The 22,814-nt window shown below is 36.3% G+C and overlaps 1 protein-coding gene across 3 annotated transcripts in view; it reads right to left on the bottom strand.

Annotated features, from left to right (window-relative positions):
• TAPT1 (transmembrane anterior posterior transformation 1) overlaps positions 1 to 22,814 on the bottom strand; it is a 61,858-nt gene that overhangs the window by 11,924 nt on the left and 27,120 nt on the right. For all 3 annotated transcript variants that reach the window (XM_036990563.2, XM_073237806.1, XM_036990559.2), the window contains exons 4-11: positions 13,969 to 14,131; positions 11,421 to 11,556; positions 10,041 to 10,138; positions 9,794 to 9,863; positions 4,520 to 4,600; positions 2,088 to 2,197; positions 639 to 698; positions 177 to 245 (exon numbers count right to left, since the gene is read on the bottom strand). In XM_036990563.2, coding sequence (XP_036846458.2) covers positions 177 to 245; positions 639 to 698; positions 2,088 to 2,197; positions 4,520 to 4,600; positions 9,794 to 9,863; positions 10,041 to 10,138; positions 11,421 to 11,556; positions 13,969 to 14,131 — 787 coding nt within the window. The remainder of the gene's footprint in view (positions 1 to 176; positions 246 to 638; positions 699 to 2,087; positions 2,198 to 4,519; positions 4,601 to 9,793; positions 9,864 to 10,040; positions 10,139 to 11,420; positions 11,557 to 13,968; positions 14,132 to 22,814) is intronic.

Here is a 22,814-nt window from a genome sequence, read left to right as displayed (position 1 = left end):
ATGACTCAAAATTTGAAAGGTTAATGCTATGATTTAAAACAAAATTGCCTTCCTAGTCGTTTACCTTTAATTTTTATATCAAGTTCTTCTGAAACAAACTTACTGATAATCCATCTATTAATATTCTGTAATGATGGCTATCTCATTCTAAAAAAGGGGAGAAAGTATGGACTTACCAAAACAGCTAGTGGGAGAGGAATAAACCCCATCCTCCGTGCCACAGAGTCACTGTAATCAGTATATGCCTAGGCAGGGAAAGGAGGAAGTGATTTACAGGATTTAAACAGCATTTTAAAGGTACTATTTCATGCATCACCAGCAAATATTCTAAACAGGCAAGGCTGTGAGCAAGAAGATAACCTGGCCACCCATTATGCAATTGAGTAAAATAATTCGGAAATCTTAACACTCATTGTGGGTTTGAAAATCGAAGTTGCATAACTGTTATAATGCTGCAGAGATCATACCCCCAATTAATGTTAAGTATTATTCATTACTTTTATTAATTTGTGAACGTTTAGTGTCAAGAACAGTAGCAGTAAGTTTAAGTTTATGTAGCTTTCCCTTAACTAATAATATCATGCTAAATTAAACTCTGTTCAGTTAATTTCAGACTGTGTCTTTGATATAATGCTCACATTTTTCTGCCGACTGCTAACAAGGTCAAAAGCAAGGCTGGCTCTATATTCACTGTAGACCTAAAGAAAAATAAGGAGGAGATACTAAGTAATATAATGAAAACAACACAATGTGTAAAGATTCAGACTTTATAGATGAAAATGTTTAATAATCAACCAGGAAAAAGGTGCTAATAACCAAGCAGAAATCTCCGTAGTGTTTCTCTGTTTGTTTTCCTGCCGTAAGGATAAAACGTAAGCCTTAATCCACCCAACTGTTTTGTCGACAGGACTTTTAAAGGCTTCTCTTCAAAGAGCGATTAATAGTCAATAATTGTGATCCTGAGAGTTGAGCATTTTGTGAATACTGGATGTTTTAAGTAGTATAATATATATAAAATAATTTTGAAATTTTAAATTAAATGAACAGCTAAAAATTATTACTGTATATAAAACAATAATGACATTTTCTCAGAAAAATGGATACTAAACAAGATAGAAAACTGGGGAAGAGAACACAGTAGTTATGAAGTTACTGTGAATTGTCCTTTCCACTAAAACCTGTACTAGATACCTGAATCAAGTGTACTAATTTTGCCTTCAGATGTTGAGAAAATGATCCCATGAGAAAGGAATCATTCTGTATTGCGGAAGCCAAGAGAATAAATGGTGATATTACTTATCAGTGCTTTACAAAAAAGTGCGAAGTCTTTTTTTTTATTCAAGTGTATCAAAAAGAAATACTCAGAGAAAAAAATCTAACATGTTTTAGATTTTAAATCTTTGCTTTTTGGAACAAAATAAGTATCAGAGCAAGACAAAGCACAACCCAACTAAAATATTAGAAAACTGTTGGAAGTAGTATGAATTTTAGGACTGAGGTAAGGATGAGGAATGTACTAGGAAACTTTCATGTTGTGTATACAATGAACCTACAGTCACATATCCCTTTCTGGAAATTCTACAGAATATCTGCTTACAATATAAGACAAATCTCTCAAAGTTTCTTTAAGTACTTTCACTACAAGAATATTAGGCTTTTGCTTTGTAGAACTCATCAGAAACCTATTCAGAATCACAGGAAAAAAATCAATTTTTTAAATATAAAATATTAAAAAAATCTAGCCAGACACAGAAATTTTGATAGTCTAATGTTTTAAATAGAAACACTGTGGATTTTAGGACGTTTAAGTAAACAGATTATAATACTATTAACAGTTTATAATGATTTTGAATTAGTGATTGTCTGACCTGAACTGCTGGCCAATCTATTCTACCACCCAGTATAGAACCAGGACTGTTTAAATGAAATAATATACTTTCAGTATTTTAATAATTTTTAGAAATTTAAAATTATAATTCTAACTTTAAAGCAGAAGTACTCCTTATTCTTCATAAAGTAAACCTACTTTACTGTAATATTAATCAGAAGTCAACGTTAAACATTGAATTGCTTATTAAAACACATACATCTGCGGTAATGTCATTGAACTTGGTGATAAAGGCATGCTTTACAATATCCACAGCAGTCTCTGATGCAATCACCATGCAGACATCTGGAAACAACACCCAGAGATGATCTATAAAGTAAAGGAAAAAAGAGACAATTAAATCTTTTAAAATGAACAGAATCCATAATATCACAGGCTACCAAAGAAATCTGAAATCTCTGCAAGACCAAATTATAATGTTTTCAGTAATAGCAACAGAATTAGTATTCAATTAATTATCAAAAGAGTGTATCAAGTTAAAGGATAATTCATTCAACAAATACTCATTCTGTAGATCTCTGTGCCGAGCACTACTCAAGGGGCACAAGAGTGGTGAGTGCAGCTGCTGCCTTCCCCAAGGGAGCCAGGGTACTAGCGGGGTGGTAGCAGGTCAGTAGAAAACCCTTTCACTCTATGGCTGCCTCAGTGTGAGAGTAAATCTAGTGGATACACATGCATGCTGAAGTCACCTGAATGATGGTTTCCTTCTTTGATCACTATGCCTTGAAGACACGGATCATTTACTTGCTGTCATATGATATAATTTACCAAATTTGCCCACCTTTACCACATTTATTATAAGGTGAATTCAGTACCAAGTACCTGATTTAAAAACACAAACATAACCTGAAACCTTGGAGGACATAAGAGTGGGGCAGAGCAAGGAAAAGGTTAGAAATGTTAACAAGGAGCTGGGCAGCGGGAGGGTGGGGTGCAGGCCAAGAGGGCCCTACATGCTGTCAACACGGGGCAGTCTTGGGAGTCTGCCATCACGTTGAGCTTTTGGAAATCAGGGGACCTCTTTCAACAACAAACTCCACCACTTACTGGCTGTATGACCTTGGGCAAGTTTTTTAATTATCTAAGTTCCAGTTACCTCATTCATAAAGTGTCTACACTTCACCATTATGGTAATTAAATAATGATGAAAAGTGTATGGCAATGTGCCTGGCATAAAAAGTAGCTAGTTTTGTTCTATGTTATTTGTGATCTTGGAAAGTTAGGGCAAGTTTCCATAAATGGTATTGTGGTTTAAAAAAAACAAAAGAAATACAGAAAAAAAGTACAGATTGAAAGAATGGTGAATTCCCCAACTGTAAATGTTCCATCACACTCTCTGCCACAGCAGTGATAAAGGAGACCTAGGAAAATGTGTTGAAAATCACAGTACAAATGGGAATCTGACTTCAAAGGTCCAGCTGTCAGAGGACTTGGGATGACTGGCCTTGGCACAACCATCCTGTTTCAGGATTGCTGACCCCACATGTGCTCTGTTGAGACAAGCCACACATGCCCATTATTCTGCTCCTGTGGACACCTTGTCAGCTGCCTTAGTTGTAAACCAAAAGGATGCACAGAGAATCCAGTGTGTGGAGGATGGGCTTTGCCGCCACAAGTCAGGTAGCCTTTACATCTCTTTACATTAGACCTCAAGCCATTGTTAAGATATATCATGTGATCTTATGGTTTCAACAAGAAAATAACTTCTGGAAATACATTTCCCAGATTATCTCATTTTGTATCTGTTTCTCACTTTTCACTGGTACCTGAAAACTTGCAATGAATCAAAATAAATTAACAAGGAGTTATTAAATGCCTATAACATGCATGGAATGGGGATAATAAATAAAATGCAAAGCATGACCTTGTTCCTTAAGAACAAGGTCGTACAAAAACATCAGACATAAAAAAAACCCTGCGTTACTTAGCCACACGATCATTGCCCACCAAGCTCACTGCAGCACTACCAGGCTGTTAGAATCACCTGTCTATTCTGTTATGTGCAGCCCTATGCAAAGCTTGCCCTTTTTACATGTACCGCAGTGCCCAGACCTGTGCCGGGCATGTAGCATCGGGGAATGTTTGCTAAGTGAAAGGATGATGAAAACTCAGGAAATCTCAACAACTTCCTGTCAGCCTTGATTTTGAGATGTGTACGTAATACAATTTACTGCTTTACATTATATTGCTTTAATTTATTCTTATTCAAAATGATTAATAGGCAGTGAGTAAAAAGCACATGTTAAGAAAGGCAGAAATTCTTCTGGTGAACACCTAAAATGATAAAGATCTGTCTGCTTAGATAACCCTAGCACACTACAGCTTAAAACAACAAACTAGAGGCTTAGAAGCTGCAGTATTTAGCAGGATCCACTCGCCTACTGAGTACACACCTCTAGAGATGCTGTGTAGTTTACTGGAGATGTTGGACCGAAGACTATAGTATGGCCTCCCTCCACACCACAGAGAACACACCCACTCCATTCTACTGAAACAAGCTTTTCCAATGTCCAATGAGCCAACAGCTAAGTTTTTTGAAGTTTTCTGAAGTACTGCTTTGACTCCATGTAAAAGAATGCTTTTTGACTCGAGTAAAATTAGAAGGTGCTCTACGTGTTAAGAGTTACTTACCTGGGTTCCAAGAAAACTGTTCCATGTTTCTTAGACACACTATTAGCAAAAGTACATAATTTGTGAATCGCTCCTTAATATCTGAAAAAAATTTAACATAAATATTGTAGTGTATATAATACAGTTCATGTATAAAATAATTTTTAGTCAGAACATGATGAAATTATTATGTCTGTAAAATAAGTATACTATTTTATATATAGGATGGTACTATATTAGTAAGCCGTTAACTTCTTTCATCAACATAATGTAGAAATTCCAGTTTTCTAAAAACATCAAGAAATATTCAAACCATCCATCTGTTTATATTGAGTCAGATTCTTCCAATGGTCTTTGGGGACATATGACAACTGTTTTAATTTTATAAATGAAGAGAAAAATAGAAGCAGAGAGTAAAATACATGGCTCAGGTAACAAAACCTCCAAATCCCAGACTATTTCCAATCTGGTAAATAATAAGTACACAAGTACCAACCTGATAAATCCTTTAGCTAAGAGAGTCCTAGCATTACAACAGCATTCCTTAGGGTATATGTAGAACTTGGGGAAAAAAACTACCACTAAATTAGGTTTCATGATGATATTTATGGTTAGTTACTAAGTACTCTAAGCTTAGTCTGAGTGAATTCAATAAAAAGAAGTAACTAAATTCCTGCTAAAGGTAACCCACCTCAAAAACCTGTATACATTCTGCTGCCATGTCCCTAATATTCTAGTAGCTCAGTAATTTTGTGCCTCACCATACCGTTCCACATGGGACCCCTACCGTTCCACATGGGACCCCTACAGACCTGTGTATGTCAATTTCATCTTCAAGTCCTTCCTCAGATTGTCTTTACTTCTCTCTCCTTATTTCTACCTTTCTCCATGACTCTACAGCGAATGATGTGAACTTTCATTCTATAGCCAAACCTTGGTCTGTATGAGTGAGCTGGCATTTTCCATCTGTGACTTCCCTAACTGCCTCCACTCTTTCCAGTCAGGAGCAGTACCCTCTTTTCCAGAGTAGCTTAGCTGCTGCCCTTATTTGTGAGGGGTCTGAGCTGTACCTTTACTTCTTGAAGGCCAGTGGCCACAAATCACTGTTCTACCATGAACCTGTTTCTTCTGAAACACCATGTTTTGGGGTGTAGGCTCATAGCACAGGGAATGGCAAGGGGAAGAGCACAGGTGCACTCCCCTTGAAGGGGTAACAGAATTGGAAGGAAGCATGTGTGGGGTTTCAAACACACTGTGACTAGTTCTAGATCACATGTTCAATATATTTTGTGATTTCAAGGGGAATATAGATTAAAGGATGCTAAGAAAAGTGTCCTAGGATAATGTCCATCATAATCTTAAGCAATGTAGTCTCTGCTACTTACCTGTAGTGTACTGTGGGACTTAATTCATGGATTAATTAAACTTGTCAGTATACCTTTAGTTGGTATTCTATACAATTATTCACAAAGCTTATCTATATGGGCTAAGTCTTTTGGATTTCTAATTTCCATAAACAATTTAACATGGATATGCACGTTTTTCTGACCCTTCCACTAAGCATGGATAGAAATACTTAGTTCATTACACAATTATGTGGAAAGAAATTACATTGAGAAATTTAAAACATTATCTTAAATAAGCCAACATAATTTTTATGAACTCCAATATAATAAAACAAAAACAAGGAAAGTGTTTAAATTAATCATATCTGATTCTTAGCCACATGGCAGCTGCCAGTACAGGGGGTTATTTAAGGCAAAACAGACTTTAGAAAAGCAGAGTATCTCAAAATACTGTGGAGATTAATAAAAACTGATAAGTTCTGGTAGATAAATGCAATTTGACACTGAAGAACGTGAGGGAGAGTAAGTCTATAATAAGTAAAAAGTAGTATCTTTACTTCAAGCTCTCATTTATCAATCTAACTATGAAAATGAGGCTGTTCATGGATATTAAAAAACCACTAGGTTTAATTCTGTACCTTCACAAATTTTTACATTTCAGTGTTTTATGTAGATTTTTTGAAACCAAGATTTAAAATATGAGCCTTATTAAAGTATACTCAAATTTTGAAAAAGCTTCTCCACAATAAAATAAAATCCTATACAAGGAAGTAAAACTGAGAATAGATTCTAATAATGGTAACATTATTATATAAATAATGTAATCAGAAACATATTTCCATCATATCTCATCTTTAGAACAAGGTTCGATTTGGATTGAACTCTAACATTAATTAAAAATCAAAACTTGTAGCAAAATGAGAATGTTTTTTTTTAACCTTTATTAAGGATCTTAAAAACACTGGGGATGAACGCTTTTAAAATATTTCTGATATTCAGATTATTAAGCTCCTTTTTCCTTGCTATCTTACCACAAATAGGGAGTTACTTCAACATAATTACAGTCACATTGCAAATGTGAAATAAGTGATTAGTTTATTTCCAATAGTCATTCAAATTTAATGTTACACAGGCATATGTCAAGAGTGTTGAGAAGACTCACCCTGAGTGGGAACCTTCCAATCAAGGTAACCCCTGCAGGATCTTTGCGAATACACAGTACACAGTATCAACGGGTAAAAAAACTATGTAAAATTTCACTTCAGAATGCAAATCAGAAAGTCCTATGTTCCATACTCAGCTGGTAATTATATTAAAATGAAGTGGAAAAAAGAATAACCTGTTGTAATTCTAGTTTTTATTAATTAAACTCTATTTCATCTGTCCTTAGGCAATTCCCTAAAATAGAATGTATGGACAGCTAATAGACTGAAAAGGATAGTTATTCAAAAACTTCCAAACATAATTTTCAGCATTAAACCAGCATGAGGTACTGAATTTTACATTATAGATTTGGCAGCTCAATTTCTAAAAGAAATCTATAGGAAAATTCAAAGGAAAAGCAATATAGGTGGTATGTGACGAGCAGTATCCTGCAGGCCAGCTCTCATTTTGTAGCTGCTAATGTGAGAAAAGGAGGCAATACACCCAGGCTTGCCTTGTAAAATGTGGTCTTTAGCGATTCCCTACCTATCTCTTTAATATTTGAGCACATGTAATATTAGAGGGATTGCCTAAGATAGATATTTTTTTCTTACTTGGGAATGGGATTTAAAAGCTATCTTAGAGTAAAATCAAAGTCTTCTAAAACCTGAAGGGAGGTAGAAGAGTGTACAATGCAGATCACCCTGCACTGTGACGTGAACTACTTTACCTCTAACAAAAAATGAAACTTTTTTGGTGCTGATCACTAACCATTTTAAGCAAAAATAAACTACTGACATGCATTGCCTAACCAATATGCCATTGCTCTCAGTGTTTTCTTAAAGTTCAAATTTTGAATCCCTGATCTTTCTAACCTAAGAGATTGTAATTTTAGGGACCTGTTTATTAATTAATTGCATCAACATGCTAGCAAAAAGGTTAGAAACCATTCACAATCCCTCCTCACAATATATACAGACTGAAAACGCTTAAAACTTTATATTTGCATGTCTAGTTTAAAGCTCTATAAAGAGTTTCTACTCAAAAAGCAATATGATTTCTACAACAAACAAAACTCTGATAGTTGAATCAATATATATAGCCTATATATAGTTAACTACTGAAGCTCACAAAAAAATCCAATAATTTAGCCCTTCTCTCCCCAACCCTACCACCTTCCTTCATTTCAAATTCATAGAGCTTGGCAGCAAACATCTGAGAGAAGAATAGTGATATATAATAAGACATAGTATAAACTGCTTCTCAACCTTTGAGATCTAAGGTCAAAATCACTGCCTCATAGAATCATCTAGACTTTATTGCTCAAGTTTTTCATTTGTTCTTTCTGTTCCTTGCCTAATTTCCAAATCTCCTGTAATTCTACATGTTTATTTACTTTAATATATTCATATGCCATTTTTTTCCTAGTCTAGTATGGAGGTAAACTTACACACAGTAAAATCATAGCTCTCAAGTGAACCACCTGATGAGCTCTGTTCTGATTATTGCACAACCTGTGTCACCATCCCATAGTTAATACAGAGATCAGTTCCATTACTCCAGTAAGTTCCTTTCCCTCCCCTCCCAATCTACCTCTACTCCACAATAAGCACTCTCCTTATTTCTGTCATCATAAATTAATTTTGTTTGATCATAAAGTTCATATCAATTAAATCACACAATTATACAGTTTTTGTGGTTGGCTTCACTCAGCATAAGGCTTCTAAGATGTATCTATGTAGCTGAATAATCAATCTACTTTTTCTTTAATTGCTGAGTAGTGTTCCACAGTATGGATGTGCCATAGTTCATCTATTTTTCTTGTTGAGAGACATTTGGGCTGTTTCCAGTTTTGGTCTCCTATGAATAAAGCTGCCATATTTCTTGTCTCAGTCTTTTTGCGACAACATGTTCTCACTGCTGAATTATAGAGTAGGCAAACATTTCATGGTGTAAAAAACTGCTAAAAGGTTTTCGAGAGCAGCTGCAGTATTTTACACTCATAGAATCAATGCACGAGCATGCCAGTCACCCCACGTTGGCACTAACCCCACGTTGGCACTGTTAGCCTATATAAGGAGCCATTCTGGTAGCTGCCCAGTGATATTTCATTAGGGCTTTTTCACCCCCATTTTTCACTGAAGTGCAAATGACAACACGGTGAGAGATAAATAATGTCCTCACAGTCTTATGAAATAGTTTTGACTTTGCAGAGTCCTTTCTAGGATCTCAAGGACTCCCCTACAAGGTTTCCTCGGCCACACTTTGAGAACCAAGACACTACACTGCTATGATTTTCATAACTATGTAAGAGAATGTTTCCAGGGATAAATTCGTACCTTCTAGATAATTCTGTACCTTCATACTTCACAGAATGAGAAGGGAGGCAGTAAGACGTAACTGAAAGAGCTGAGAAACTAAGAGATAACCTGAGGTTTACAGTAGTAATTCTGCTCTAAGTAGCTATGTGAATGACCTTGGGAAGTCAAATAATTTCCTCTGTGTTTTAGATTCTACATCTATAAAGTGGAATAATATCTGCTACAAAGAAATTTCTGGAACTTCTGTGAAGTTCTGAAAATATGGTAAGGTGCTATACAAATGTTTGTAATTTTTTATTATCTTAAACATCTTGAGATTACAATAACTAAGATAATAAGGAAACAGTAAAGATGTCCAGAGGGTAAGAGAAAGCACAGCTTAAGTCAAAGAAACTGCAGCTAACAGGAAATGTGACATTAGTTCCAGAATGAATTGCAAAATAATACCACATAAAATGCTTCAAGTAGAATCTAGTTGTACATACCACTATTTGACATTTGAAAAAGATTGTTCTTTTCAAACTTCTTGAAAACACTTCCTTTAATTTCAACAAACTGAAAGAACAAACAGAAATATTACCTTTATCATTAAACAGTTTAAAAAATGGATATGCTACATATAAAACTTCCTGGAGAAAAAGTAACATTTAGAAAAATAATGTTATTCAACTCAGAATGTTGCTGTTAAAGTGCCTAAAACCTCAAAAATATAAAATAAAATCTCACACTTACATTGTTAGACATCATGATAGTAAGCAGAGACTTATTGTGTGAGTTGAAAGCTACATTGAGAGTTGTTGCTTGAACCATTATAAGAATTGCATGCAAAACTATCAGTAAGTGGCGTCAAGGAAAAAACTTTTCTTTGAATGTTGTATTAGTAGATAATACTATGTAATTTCGAAAGTGAACGAAGGGAGAAAAAATAACTATGCTTTCTAAATCAAGTCTTGCATAAGCATTTTATTATTTTTGTAATTTCCCTATTAGCTACAGAAATATTAGCTTATTCCCTGTTAGCTATATAAATTTGACAGTTAGGATATCTGCACACCATACAAAACAAACACAGGCAGAAATGGACCTCTGTGTAGCCATACACTCAGACTATGAGTCCTGGAACATGGTTGTCTTATTCTTTCTGGATCTCTGGCATTTGGTACAATGCTTGGGAAATAGGCCTTCAAAAAGGTTTGTGAAATAAATGAATTAAATTATGGCAAATACTAAAAGAGACTTAGAAATACACATTCTGAATTAAGATGATTTGCATTCTAATACAGAAAAGAACAGAAAATAAAAGTCTGGAAGTGACTTCCCTCTATGGTTCTTCAGTGGATAGGGAATGTAAGACACTAAGAAATGACAATTAAGATTCTTCATCATATGTCATTGAAGACATCCGCAAGTTGCAGAATTATATTCATATTACATATAGAGTAGTTTATTTAAATTAGAACAGTAACTTTTTTACTTCATTAAACTTGGAACAAGCTTTTACTCTCATAAATCTTCCCACTTGTTCTCTTAACTTTCCAAGTATTAATCCAGTTCTTTCAAGTATCACTCTTTCTAGGTACACGTATGTACCTGTACTCAGAGCTTATATACAGTAAAACTTTAATTCTTCAACAGAAATACTTTAAGATGGCATAGGGAGAATAAAATTTCCAAAATTCCTCTCAAACCAATTCCAAATCTTACTTTCAGATAAACTGTATACATTTTAAACCCAAGGTTATAAGAAAGAATTCACAGGCTTAAAGGTAACTTCAAAAAAGTTCTATTATAAGTATGAAAAAGTTATAAATCTATGTAAATGTGAAGTATGTATAAATACTTATCCTTTAATTCTAAAATTGTTCTACATAATCAGTTCCACCAAGAATAACACTATTCTCTAGCAGTTCAAAGGAACATACATATCTGAGGCTCTTTTGATTAATTTACAACTAGCATTATAACCGATTTCTCAAAAGAAAGCACACACTCCATGTTAATTTTCAGGATACACACACAAATGCACACATATGCCTTTAAAGCTAATAGCAAATAAAATAAAATAATGTAGTTGCATTGAGTGTTGGAATTCCATTAAGTCTAAAAGGATACAGACATAGAGAACGGCCATGAAGAAGTGAGGAATCACCCCAATATGGGCTCTTTTTCTTTCTTTAGGCTCTGTCGCTGTCCAGTAGAGAGCATCTAATATGTCTTGTCCAAATGATGAAAACAGACGATCTGCTACCTAAAAATAAAATTTGGAAAGGTGATTTTTGTTTGTTTGTTTTTGGAAACATGTTTTTTAATATTACATTAAAAAATGTTACTGAACTTCAGATGCAACTCAAATATTGGAGCTGTGACTTTGTAAGTCCCACTGGAAGGTAAGCTACACAAGAGCAGGGATCTCTGTTTACTTATCCACCGACATTTCATTATTCTATGACACACAGTGAGTGCTCAAATTCTTGTATTATTTGAATTAGACTTTCTCTAATCAGTTATGTTTAAAACAAAGTTATGTACAGTGGCAAAAATAAAAAGGAGAGGTACATCAAAATCATAGTTCCTCTGGTTTTAATTCTTTAAATTCAGATTCATGATTCAAACTTATATCCTTTAGGACAAACATACCATTTAAACTACTTTATTCACATGTCATATGCATAAACAATGGTGGGTATAATTTGTTTGGGGTTTATTAAAAAGAATATAATATGCAAATTTACTTCCTGAGGACATTTTCTGGTATTGCTCTCCATGAATACCATATGATAAATAAAAAGAAACAAACACACAGACAAAAGAGGGCATCATTCAGGATTCAGCTGGAATGTCACATCCTGAGAGAGGCCTTTCCCAGAACAGCCATCTCTAGTGGCTCCCAGTGTCTATAAAGCACCACCCAGTTCTTTTTGCATCACAGTGTCCCTCATTTCCTGATACAATGCCTCCACATTTACTGTTTCTCTCCTTTCTTCAGAATTTAAGCTCCACCTCGGGATCTTCCAGGTCTAGGACAGTGCTTAGCATGCAGGAAGTGGCGTTCAAATATTTGCTGAATGAAGGACTAATAGCTATGTATTTAGGGAGCTTTTACCAATGCCTGGCATTGTGCTAAGCCCTTTCTATGTACTGTCTCATTTAATCCTCCTAATATCTCGATTTTACAGGTGGGAAGTTGAGGTTTAGCGACATTCTGCAACCAGCAGGTGTGTCCAGGACAATCACAGTCAGTGGAAGAATGGGATTCAGTCAGAGGTAGTTTATCTCCAGACTAGAGCCTTGACTCTTGTCCACTCTGCTTAAATAACACCATCGACTGTAGTTTACAAACTGAACATTATACCATTTCGATCAGTGACTCATGGATCCTTTTTCTTGCCCTATTTTCTAATAACAGTAACAGCACCTTGTAGAGGCCTTTGTACAGCAAGAGGCACCCATACGTCTAGGGGAGGGAGAAGCCCTCATCACCTGCAGCCCCCTGGGGTAAAGGAGAGTAGTAGGTCACTGGCGTAAATAGACACTCAAAGAGCAGAAGGAAGGAGGAGAGCTTTTCTTTCTGTGAGAGGGAAGGGACGGCAGGACGGCTTATTCTGCTTCATGAACATGAACTCTTCTGCAGCCACGGTCTGCACCTTCTTGGTGGTGCAAAGCAAATGCCCAGGCAATGGGCCTAGAATCAGGAAGCTGGGGTGCAGTTTTAAATTGCCTTGGTCAGTGAATTAAGGGGTAATCAGGAGAGTTAGAGTCCTATCACTTCTGTGAAGAGGTGGAGAGCCCCACCTTCCAGAGAGATGCAGCTTTGGAGCAGAAAGGCCAGAAGCCCCCAGCAAGCCTATCTGTCCACTCACTAGGAAAAAATCCCTTCCTGGCTAATTTAAAAGGTAAGTAGCTTGTACCTTCTGTCTCTAAAAAGTGGTATAGGAAAATGCAATATGAATCTCAAAAGTTTATTACATAACCTAGGGTGGCTTACTATTTAAAAAACTTTTTAAGATACTGCCTATCAAAGCAAACCATGTTTTTGCTTTGTATAATAACTTATTTTTTTGTATAAAGATAGATTTCACATGCTGATGGCTTTAAAGTGACATATATTATATTAAAAATGTTAAGTACTTACAGAAATTGGGAAACATATTTACTTGCTCTATGTAAAAATTTCAAGGCAATTTAAGGTGTAAATCTATGACAGCAAATATATATATATATATATATTTATATAAAACTCTAACATTTTCTTTGTAATTTTTAAAGTTCTAGCAAAAGTACATCTAGCAAAAGTTTCCAATGAATTTGCAAAACAAATTTCCCTACATTTGACAATTTATATTCTCAAGGTACCGACTCAAAAACATTTAGGCAACAGGCACCCTTCTCTTCTATTGAGGGCACATCAGCCCCGGGGACCTGATGCTCTAAGCGTGTCCCAGGGCCAGCAGTACAGGCACCACTGCATTAGAGATTCTTCAGCCTCAGCTCAGATTACTAAATCCGAATCTGCCTTTTAACAAGGTCCACAAATGACTGCATGCAGACCAAAGGCCAGAAGTCCCACTCCTCAAGTGGGAAGCAAAGCACTCTGTGCAGGAAGGCCTGAGGCTGGGTGCGCCCAGCAAGTGTGTGCAGGCTGGCGGCTGGACTGACTCACCTCCAGCATGTTGTAGATGATGTAGAGCTTGATGACCGACTGCCCCCGTATCAGGTGATACATCATGGAGTAGTCGACATAGTGCAGCATGAAATAGCAGATGACCAAAATGATGCCCTTCAAAATGTCACACACCTGGGCAGGCTGAAGCAAGCGTCTGTCCCTGAAACAGATAAGAAGTAATAAAACCATGAGTTTTACTTGGTCTCTAAATACATAAGCTTTACTGGACATACACTGGCATTCAAAGGTAATAATGGAAATTAGGTTGGTCTTCTAAAAACAAACAAGTTATACTAACTACTCAAGAGGATGAAATTTTCTGCCCAAGTACAGACTAGAAGGATGTGAAACGAGAATCAGTGTTAAAAGTGGGCAAGCTTACCGAGTGAACGCAGAGGGCAAGCATCTATTGACAAGTTGCCTTAAAAGCACTGGAGGTATACAGTGAGGACATAAGCCCTGCACCTCCCCGTGAAGCCCTGTAGCTCACTGGATGAGCCCTTTTTATACAGTGGTAGCACTTCGTTCTTTTCATTTGACAGAATGACATATTTTTCCACACCAGCTCATTTCATAGTCCATGGTGGTGTAGTGGTCCACTGAGTGGAAGCACCATGATTTATTTCACATACCACTGACAGATTTTCAGTCTTTTCAACTGTAAATCATGATGCAACGTGTGTGTCAGGCCTCATATTTGAAGTATACCTGTAGGATAAATTCCTAAAATTGCAATGTCAAGGTTATACTTGCTTCATGTTTTGGCAGAAGTAGCTGAGCTGCCCTTTGGCAGGTGTACCAGTTTTTGTATCCACTGGCAACTGGTGAGAAACCTTCAGTCAGCCTGTGGGTTTGGTCACCTTTTGGATTTTTGCCAATCCCACTTCTGAAAAATCCAGTGCAGATTCAATGTTAATTAGGAGACTGACATCCTCTTTATATAATTACATTATTTGTACTTTCTGTGAATTCTCTTGTATCTTTTTTTTATTTGTTTGTAGGACAGCTTTTATATTACAGAAGTTAGCCCTCTGTGGCAAAAATTGAAGGGAGTTTTTTTCCTAATTAATATGAGCAGAATCATTCTTTACTTTTGATGAGGTTCAGGGTAGGTTACCCCAGAATATGCCAGTTTGGCATACTGATTGCTTTGAATTAAAAGTTTCTTAAGAAACAGCCAGTACAAGCTTCCGCTGTCCTCCTGAAAGCAGGAAATATGTCTCCCCTGTGAAGGGTCCCCTCCCTGCACCTGAAGGGAGAAGGCTTCCTCATCTCCAGAGAGGGGGACGTTAGGGCAGAGAAGTCTGCATAAACAACCTTGTTTTTTCTTCAGCAATTTGCTACCCGAAGCTCAAACTTCTTTGTCTTGTCAATTCTTCACAAATTGTTTCTTTGTCTAAAAGGTTTAAAAGCTGCATGCTTTGGTCATCTTTTTTGGTCTCATATTTTTATGAGGTCTTTTACATCTGAAATTAAATGTTTTTCTCTATTTACTCTTATACATCTGAAATTAAATGTTTTTCTCTATTTAATTTTCTACACTTTAATTATTAGACCAGCCAAAAGAACCTAGAAGGGAAACAGAAACATCTTCCTCCCCTACACTTCCCAGGTCAGAGTTATGAAGAGCTAAGCCTAAATTGTGAATGGAAACATTTTAGTAAAATGCAGCAAAAAAGAGAGCCGACAAGGAAGATTTCTTTCACTGGATATCAAATTCCTGTGACAAAAATGGAAAGCAGCTTCCCCTAAGTCTGTTGTAGGCTGACTGCTCAAGGCAGAAAATGCTCAGTCTACTGTTTGGCAGCTTTTATGTATAGTGCCACCAATGAAAAGCCCTGAGTATTTTCTTAAGGAACTGCAGAATCTCTTCATTTCCACCCACTGCGACAACATTCGAAACATTCTGGCAACTACCTAAGGGGTGAGCTCATTTTCTGGCTGGCCTTCATCACTGGAGGCTATGTGCTTATTCGGTACTCTTTGGCTACCTGTTCTTTGGAGCTGTTTCCTAACCCTTGTCCACATTCACATCAGGGGCTCTCTTCTTCCAAAGATCCTTGCAGAGTTCAGCAAGGAATCTGTAAGTCTTCCAAACTGTCCCCTAACACACTGCTTTAAAACAACACTGAACCGCTCTTCACAAATGAGGCTTGCCCTACCAACTCTGCGAGCAGTTGATACTGACCCTCATTCTGGTTTTCTATAGTGCATACTGCACATGGTTTTCCGTCAGGTATGAACTAGATTTGTTCAAAAGTCCTGAACAGAGGCCAATTCTGTAAACTGTCCAGGAAGGGCTAAAAGTAGATGGGAAGACACTTGGCTGAACCAGAGTCTAATCGGGGAGAAGCCCAGAATTTGTCTAAATCAGACCATATGTTTTGAGATGGGCGCCAATAAATTGATGAATGAGTGAGATCATCCTTAGCAGTAGAAGTCTGGGGCAAAACTGCATCAAGCAGAAAGCTGGTCAGTCTCCATCACCATTACCCCTCCCCCTGACCTTTTTTCCTGCCAGGCAGCCTCTGCCCTTTTCTTCTCATGGAACCCAGAGTGAGCCTCCTCTCCCATCCTCCAAACACCCAGCCCAGAACACAGATCTCTGCCAAGGGCTATTCCACTATCAAGTAATCCCCTGCCCCCACCCCCACAAGATTTAAACTGGAAGAGGTATAACATTTGTCAAGAGTTGGAGCGAAACATATTTCAATTCAACAATGAGAAGAGGAGACACTGAGCATTCTTGGCTCCTGGCCTGTGCACAGTGACTCCCTGGGGACAAACTGAGGCATCAGCACACAGCGCACCAACCACCCACCTCCTCACAAGTGTGGGCACAGCTCAGCATACTGAAAATCTCACATCACCAACAGTCAAGGGTCTCTGCATTTAAGAACCATAGGTCATGTTTTACGAATTACAGAAAATGATAGGAACTAAAAGTAGAGTAGTATTAATTAATTTACATGAATTACCAAAGTGATTTTGATAACTAAGTAGAAACCATATTTAGAGCTTTTGTTACTTGACTGGCATCTACTTAGATAAGGGATCTCAGGAAAAGCAATTCTATTTAAGAGATAAAAGGCTTTTTAATATATATATATCCAATCTTACATCTTTATGAAGATATGTAACAAAGGACCTATAAAGATATACAAACATGTTATATCTATGAAATATTATGTGAAGGAATAGTATTGTTTAATGTACATCATTGGTGGAAATCAGAGCTACCAAACAGGGAAATAGATATTCCAAAATAATACAATACCACACATTTTGAACGATGATGATTAAAATTTTTAAATTAAGCAAAAATGACTTTAATGTAGCCTTATCTTCCCTAGGATTAAGCCAAGGTGTAAAAACAATAGAAAAGTTGTAGAAACACCTTGTGCTACAATTCACTACAGTGTGGCAGGCTCCCCTCTAGGCACCACGCATATATTCATTTCAGTTCTCACAGTAATCCTATGAGGAAGGTACTATCACCTCCCAAGTTTTACAGATAAGGCACAGTGCAGTCAAGAACATGCCTGCAGCTGTACAGTTAAGAAGTTAAGAAGTGGTGGAGCAGGGCTCTGAACCTTGGCAGTCTGGCTCCAGAAGGCATGCTCTTTACTGCCATCTACCATTCCAGACTTTTCCCTAAAAGAACTTGTAAACTTACAGTAATCAACAACTCAGTATCTCTTCTCTTTCAGTATAATTTAATACTATATAATTTACCAATGTACTGTCATCTCATTTGGAACAATTGAGCAAATACATCTATCATTTGTGTTCTTTCCTTCTTAAAAGAGAAAAAATAGGACTATATTCATTGGATCCACTGCCTTCTGTGTATTCCTTGCTCTGGTGAAAAGCCCCTACTGCTAGCCAGTATACTGCTGATTGCTAAGGAGATGACTGATTTTCAAAATTAAGGAGTATTATTCAAAAAAAGAATAAAACAGGCAGAACTCTTATGAAACAAGGGTCTCGTTTTAATATAAATGTTCCTATTAATAAAACAGTAAATTTGCAAAAGTAAAAAAACTGTTTCTAAGGTGGCATCTTAAAAAACATCTGTACATATCCTAGCATCTCTGAATAAGAAAAAGACTGAACCTCAAAATAAGTTCACCTGGTTAAAACTTGAGTCAGTCACAGGATTAGTTTCCTTCTCCGCCAGGATATTTTTAGATGATTATCTGATAAGTATTTCCAACTCCATAAGAAGCCTATCCGCAGCCCTGCCAATCAACTTTGAAGTGGCTTTTAAGCAACATTTTCAGGCTGACGTCCTTTCTTATAAATACCTGTTAAGCAGTAGTTACTGGCAATTCAAGATTTCCAAAAGAACTTTTTTTTTCAAATTAGGCTACTTATACAGAAACCAAATTTTCTACATTTCCAAAGTTCATCTTTTACTCAAATACTTCCATCAGACTTGCACAATTACCAGTTAAAGTGTTTCAGTTGTTTCAAAGGGCCCACAGATTTATGGGAATACAACAATGGAGAAGACAAAGATCATTAAAGGCAGGCTTCTTCCTCTCCCTCTCTAGCAGAAGATAATATGCTATGATTAAAGTAAAAACTGGTAGCAGAGAGAAAAGTCAGGCAGAGGAGCAACACAAATGAGCAAGAGAAATTGGATTATCCCTGCCTAGTTCATTTCCAAATTGACGTTGAAACATGCCAAGGTATCAGGATGAGGTATTTCATTATAAAATACACAGACTGGGCCTTGCTTTCTATTTCCCTTTCTCTGTCTCTTTAAACATCTAAACTATTTTGGTAAAATTTAAAGAATGAACAAACAAGCACTACTGAAGTAAAAAATGTGATATATTAAATATGGTTCCCTTTTTCTAAAAGAGAAGTCCTTTCATACTTTTAAGGTGAATTCAAATAAAGTATTGAGATCAACATACTTTCCTTAATTAGGAAACAGTATCTTAAATCTTGTTTTCCTGATACATAGCAGAAAAATAACTACTAAATGCTTAAGCTGAATGATTAAAGTTTTTCCTTGGTTTTAAAATAATGTCAAACTACACTAGAAAGAAAAAAACGACAACTGGTTTAATAAAGCAATGTTCGGTATTTGGAGTAATGCAAAATAAAAACTGTTCACATGGAAGGAACTAAGCTGAGTGCTGTAGCGTGGGCGATGAAGTGTGTGCTGGCAAATCTAGACCAACAATGTATGTAATTAAAGATCATTCTATCACCTATGTTAGGTGAGATCATGGCCAAGTCCTGCATAAATGTGGATAAAGCTTTATGACTGAGTAAGGACAGGGAACCACATTTTCTCCAGTATGTGTCCATCCCCACCTGGTTATGTCTGCCTATGCTGTTTTTCTGTTTCCATTATAATTAATACTCGTTTGTATTGATTTTAATTTCCACGATAGAAGGAAAAATCAGGGTTTACTCACCACGAGGAGTCCCTGGGACGCCACATCTCACTCTACAAAGGAAGTGAAAGCGCTCCTCCCTTGGGTCTGATTCATGAGAGAGAGAGAGAGAGAAGGCTGTGACGTCGCTACGCTGCTTAGAGCGCCACGGTGAGGAACTGGGACAACAAACTTGATGTCACGAAGACTCTCTAATAAAACAAATGCATTGCTCGCTACAAATCAGTCTTGGAGATCAGCCCTGGTAAGGGGAAATAGCAGACATACCTGTTTCCCCAGAGGAAGTTACCAAGAGCTCTCCCTACATGGGCTACAAGGGTGACATTAATCGCACAGGGCAAAATTAAGTCTAAAAAAGAGAAAAATCTATTGTGTGTGGGTGTATAAAGTTAATTTGAGGTAGAATTATCTCAAAGGAGGTAAGGCAACAGGTAGAGGAAACCCAGCAGGTTGAAAAACTCTCAAGCATTTGAAATTAACATTTCTGGGAGATAAGAGCTTTCCTATGGGGTAAACTTGCAAAAGACACAATTGCCTCTTAAAACCAAACAGTCTATGAAGACTCAAATAAGAGTTGTGCCTGAAATGAGGGCAAGAGATCAAACGATTTGCCTGCACAATAGCTCTAATATCAAAATAAAAATACTCTAACATTTATTACTTAAACCTACATACACTACACATTGCTGTCTAAAATGTTTCAGCAAAGTTTTCAAAAATAACTGTCAGTTCTTGGCACCATTATTGTTTTTCTCTATATAATCCCCCTCAACTTTTTACTCAAGAAGTTAAACGACTGAGAATTCTAAAACACAAAATGAAGTAGCAAATTTGAGTAGGGAAGAGAATTCATAAAAATGCCAGGTAAATTAAAAACACTTGTATGATTTTTTTTGTGGAAAAATGATGTTTGATACCTCTTCAGCATAATAGAGAACACTCTACTTTTCTGAAAAATGAAATACTTGCATTCTTCCAAGAAACACAGATATGTCATATAATAAATCAAAACTTAATTCTGATTTCCACGTCCTCATCACTAAAAAATTATCCTAATTCAAGAGGTTTCCTGAATGCTTTTCTAACATGCTACCACCCTATCTGGGAAGGAGGGAAGAAATGAACCAAATGAATCTGCTTTTAAAGAATATGGATGTATTTCTTTATTTATTCTAGTCTGTCACAAAATATTTAAGGGTAAAGATTTTTCAAGGCTATTAATTCATTATCAACAGTTTTCAACTACATATTGTTGAGATGACTAAGGACAGGTGAACTTGCTAGGAAGCAGGGCATTCTTTGCAGACCACACACCCACAACTACCAAATCAAGATAATTACTCATGTGGCGATGAACATTTTAACAGGGTCAAAAGGTGGCAAAATGCTGCCAGTGTGGGGCAATCATGACGAAGGCTGGATTTTGGAGGGGCTGTAGAAAGACAGAGTCCTTGTGTACTTGGTTGTCAGTTCTGGCAAAAAAACAAAACCAAAACCAAAATCCATAGCAAGTTTGCAGAAGATTTAGAAGTAGATTCTAAGAATAAATTCTAAAGCAGAAAACCCAGAAAGCCGTCAGCTATCAAAAGCCTCTCACAAATGCTGTACCAGATGTAACTCTGTGATAGTGTAGGGAAGAATGCTGATCTCAATAATATCATTCCACTAGTGATGTGGTATTGAAACATACAGTAGTAAAGACTGCAAGTAGTTACTGTTTTCGTGTTAGCATCTTGATTACTTTGACAAATATCCTTTCCCCACCTTTTAGGAAATAATTGGAAAAACTAAGAAACTAGGAAGATAGCAACTTTTTTTACACAAATAAGAATGAAATACACAAGTGTGAGTAAGAGGGAACTGTTAGAAAAAATACAACCAACTTCTTTGCTGGTCTCTTTAATTTCTTCTTATCCCTTTGAAAATCAAGTCAGACTGAAGGGAAGAGTACTTTTTACTTGCTGAAAAAGATAGAACATGATACAGCTATAAACAGGACAAATCAAATCACTTTAATGGAAGTAGGGAAGGTTGGGCAAAAAGCTTTAAGAAGGCAGAATTTGGCTATTTCTAAATAATAACTTTGTAAAATTGAAATTTATTTTTATATTCCTAAAATATGTGAAAGGTCTTAAACATAATGTTGACAGTAGCTTTGCTAATATAACTTTACATATTATATTTCAAGTTTGGTGCTTTGAAAAATATGCTCAAAAAGACATTGTTTTCTAAATTGCTAAAAGAAAATACAAATTGCAACTCATATTACTGTAAGCAGAAATTACTCAGTTTTGATATAGCCTTCCTAAGGCACTAAGAAAGGCAGTAATGTTCATATTTTGCATAATTTAGTTTACACTCTCACAGAGTACTGAAAATTGCTGTAGTTCTGTTATACAATTTGAACTGCATTTCATGTTTTATATACATGTCATATACACTTAGTGATAGCATAAAATGTAGTTGACAGTTGATCCAAAATGCAGAAATAGCCAGGACTATTGGCACAAGAAAACTTAAGGAGTCTTAAATGTGGTATGTAACAGGCTGCCCTGTGCTGTCATTTCAGCTATAAAACCTTGAAAAGAGAATACACTTTAATTTTGTTTTAAAACGTTACTTAAGTTAATTTAGATTGAAAAATATTTTAAAGAAATTACAAAAGCAATCATCTTTAAATGTTAAAAAATCTTAAAATATCTAGAAAAGGTTGGCTCCAGGGACCAGAGATCACATACAATAAAGTAAAAATGGGTGTAGAGAATTGAAGACCTGCCAGCTCTTTGCAACACTTCTTTTAGTTCTCAGAACAAAACTATAAAACTTCTCTACTGCTATTTTGTTGCCCTGCTTCCCCAAGTGATAAAGGACCTATAGAAATGACACAGTTCCAAATGCCTGTACAATAAGATAGGTCTCCAAATAAAAGCGTAAAAAAAGGCCCTCGGGAACACTGACAAATCACCGCTGTCACTTACTCATGAACAGCCACTGTTTGCTAACATACCCAAGGAAGGAACCACTCCAGAAGGAAGAGAGTTTTTCGGCTGTATTCCTTTTATCATCATGCCAAGAGCCATACAGAAACAATGTATTTGAAAGCATTCACTTAAAGGCAGCTAGAACATGAATTTGCCTCACATTGTCCATGATGGCTAAATTCCTAAAATGATTTGATTACCATGTAATTAACAAAATACGTAACATTAATTCTCTCTAAGGTTACAGAATGTAACATATCACATGTAACAATGATAATCTTAATTCTTACCACTGTTTTACTCCATGTAATCTTGCAAAGAAGAGTTTTTACTCTTTCACAGTAGGATCATCATGATCATCATGAACAATAAATTTTTCCAACTTATATTGGAAGGATTTATTCCTTATTAAAACCAATTAAGGCTCATCTTTAAAGGGACTACATGT

This window comes from Manis javanica, chromosome 5 (assembly GCF_040802235.1).
Source record: "Manis javanica isolate MJ-LG chromosome 5, MJ_LKY, whole genome shotgun sequence".
In the NCBI taxonomy this organism is placed as follows: Eukaryota; Metazoa; Chordata; class Mammalia; order Pholidota; family Manidae; genus Manis; species Manis javanica.
Note: the sequence above shows the minus strand (reverse complement) of the source record. Positions and strands in the feature narration are given on the sequence as shown.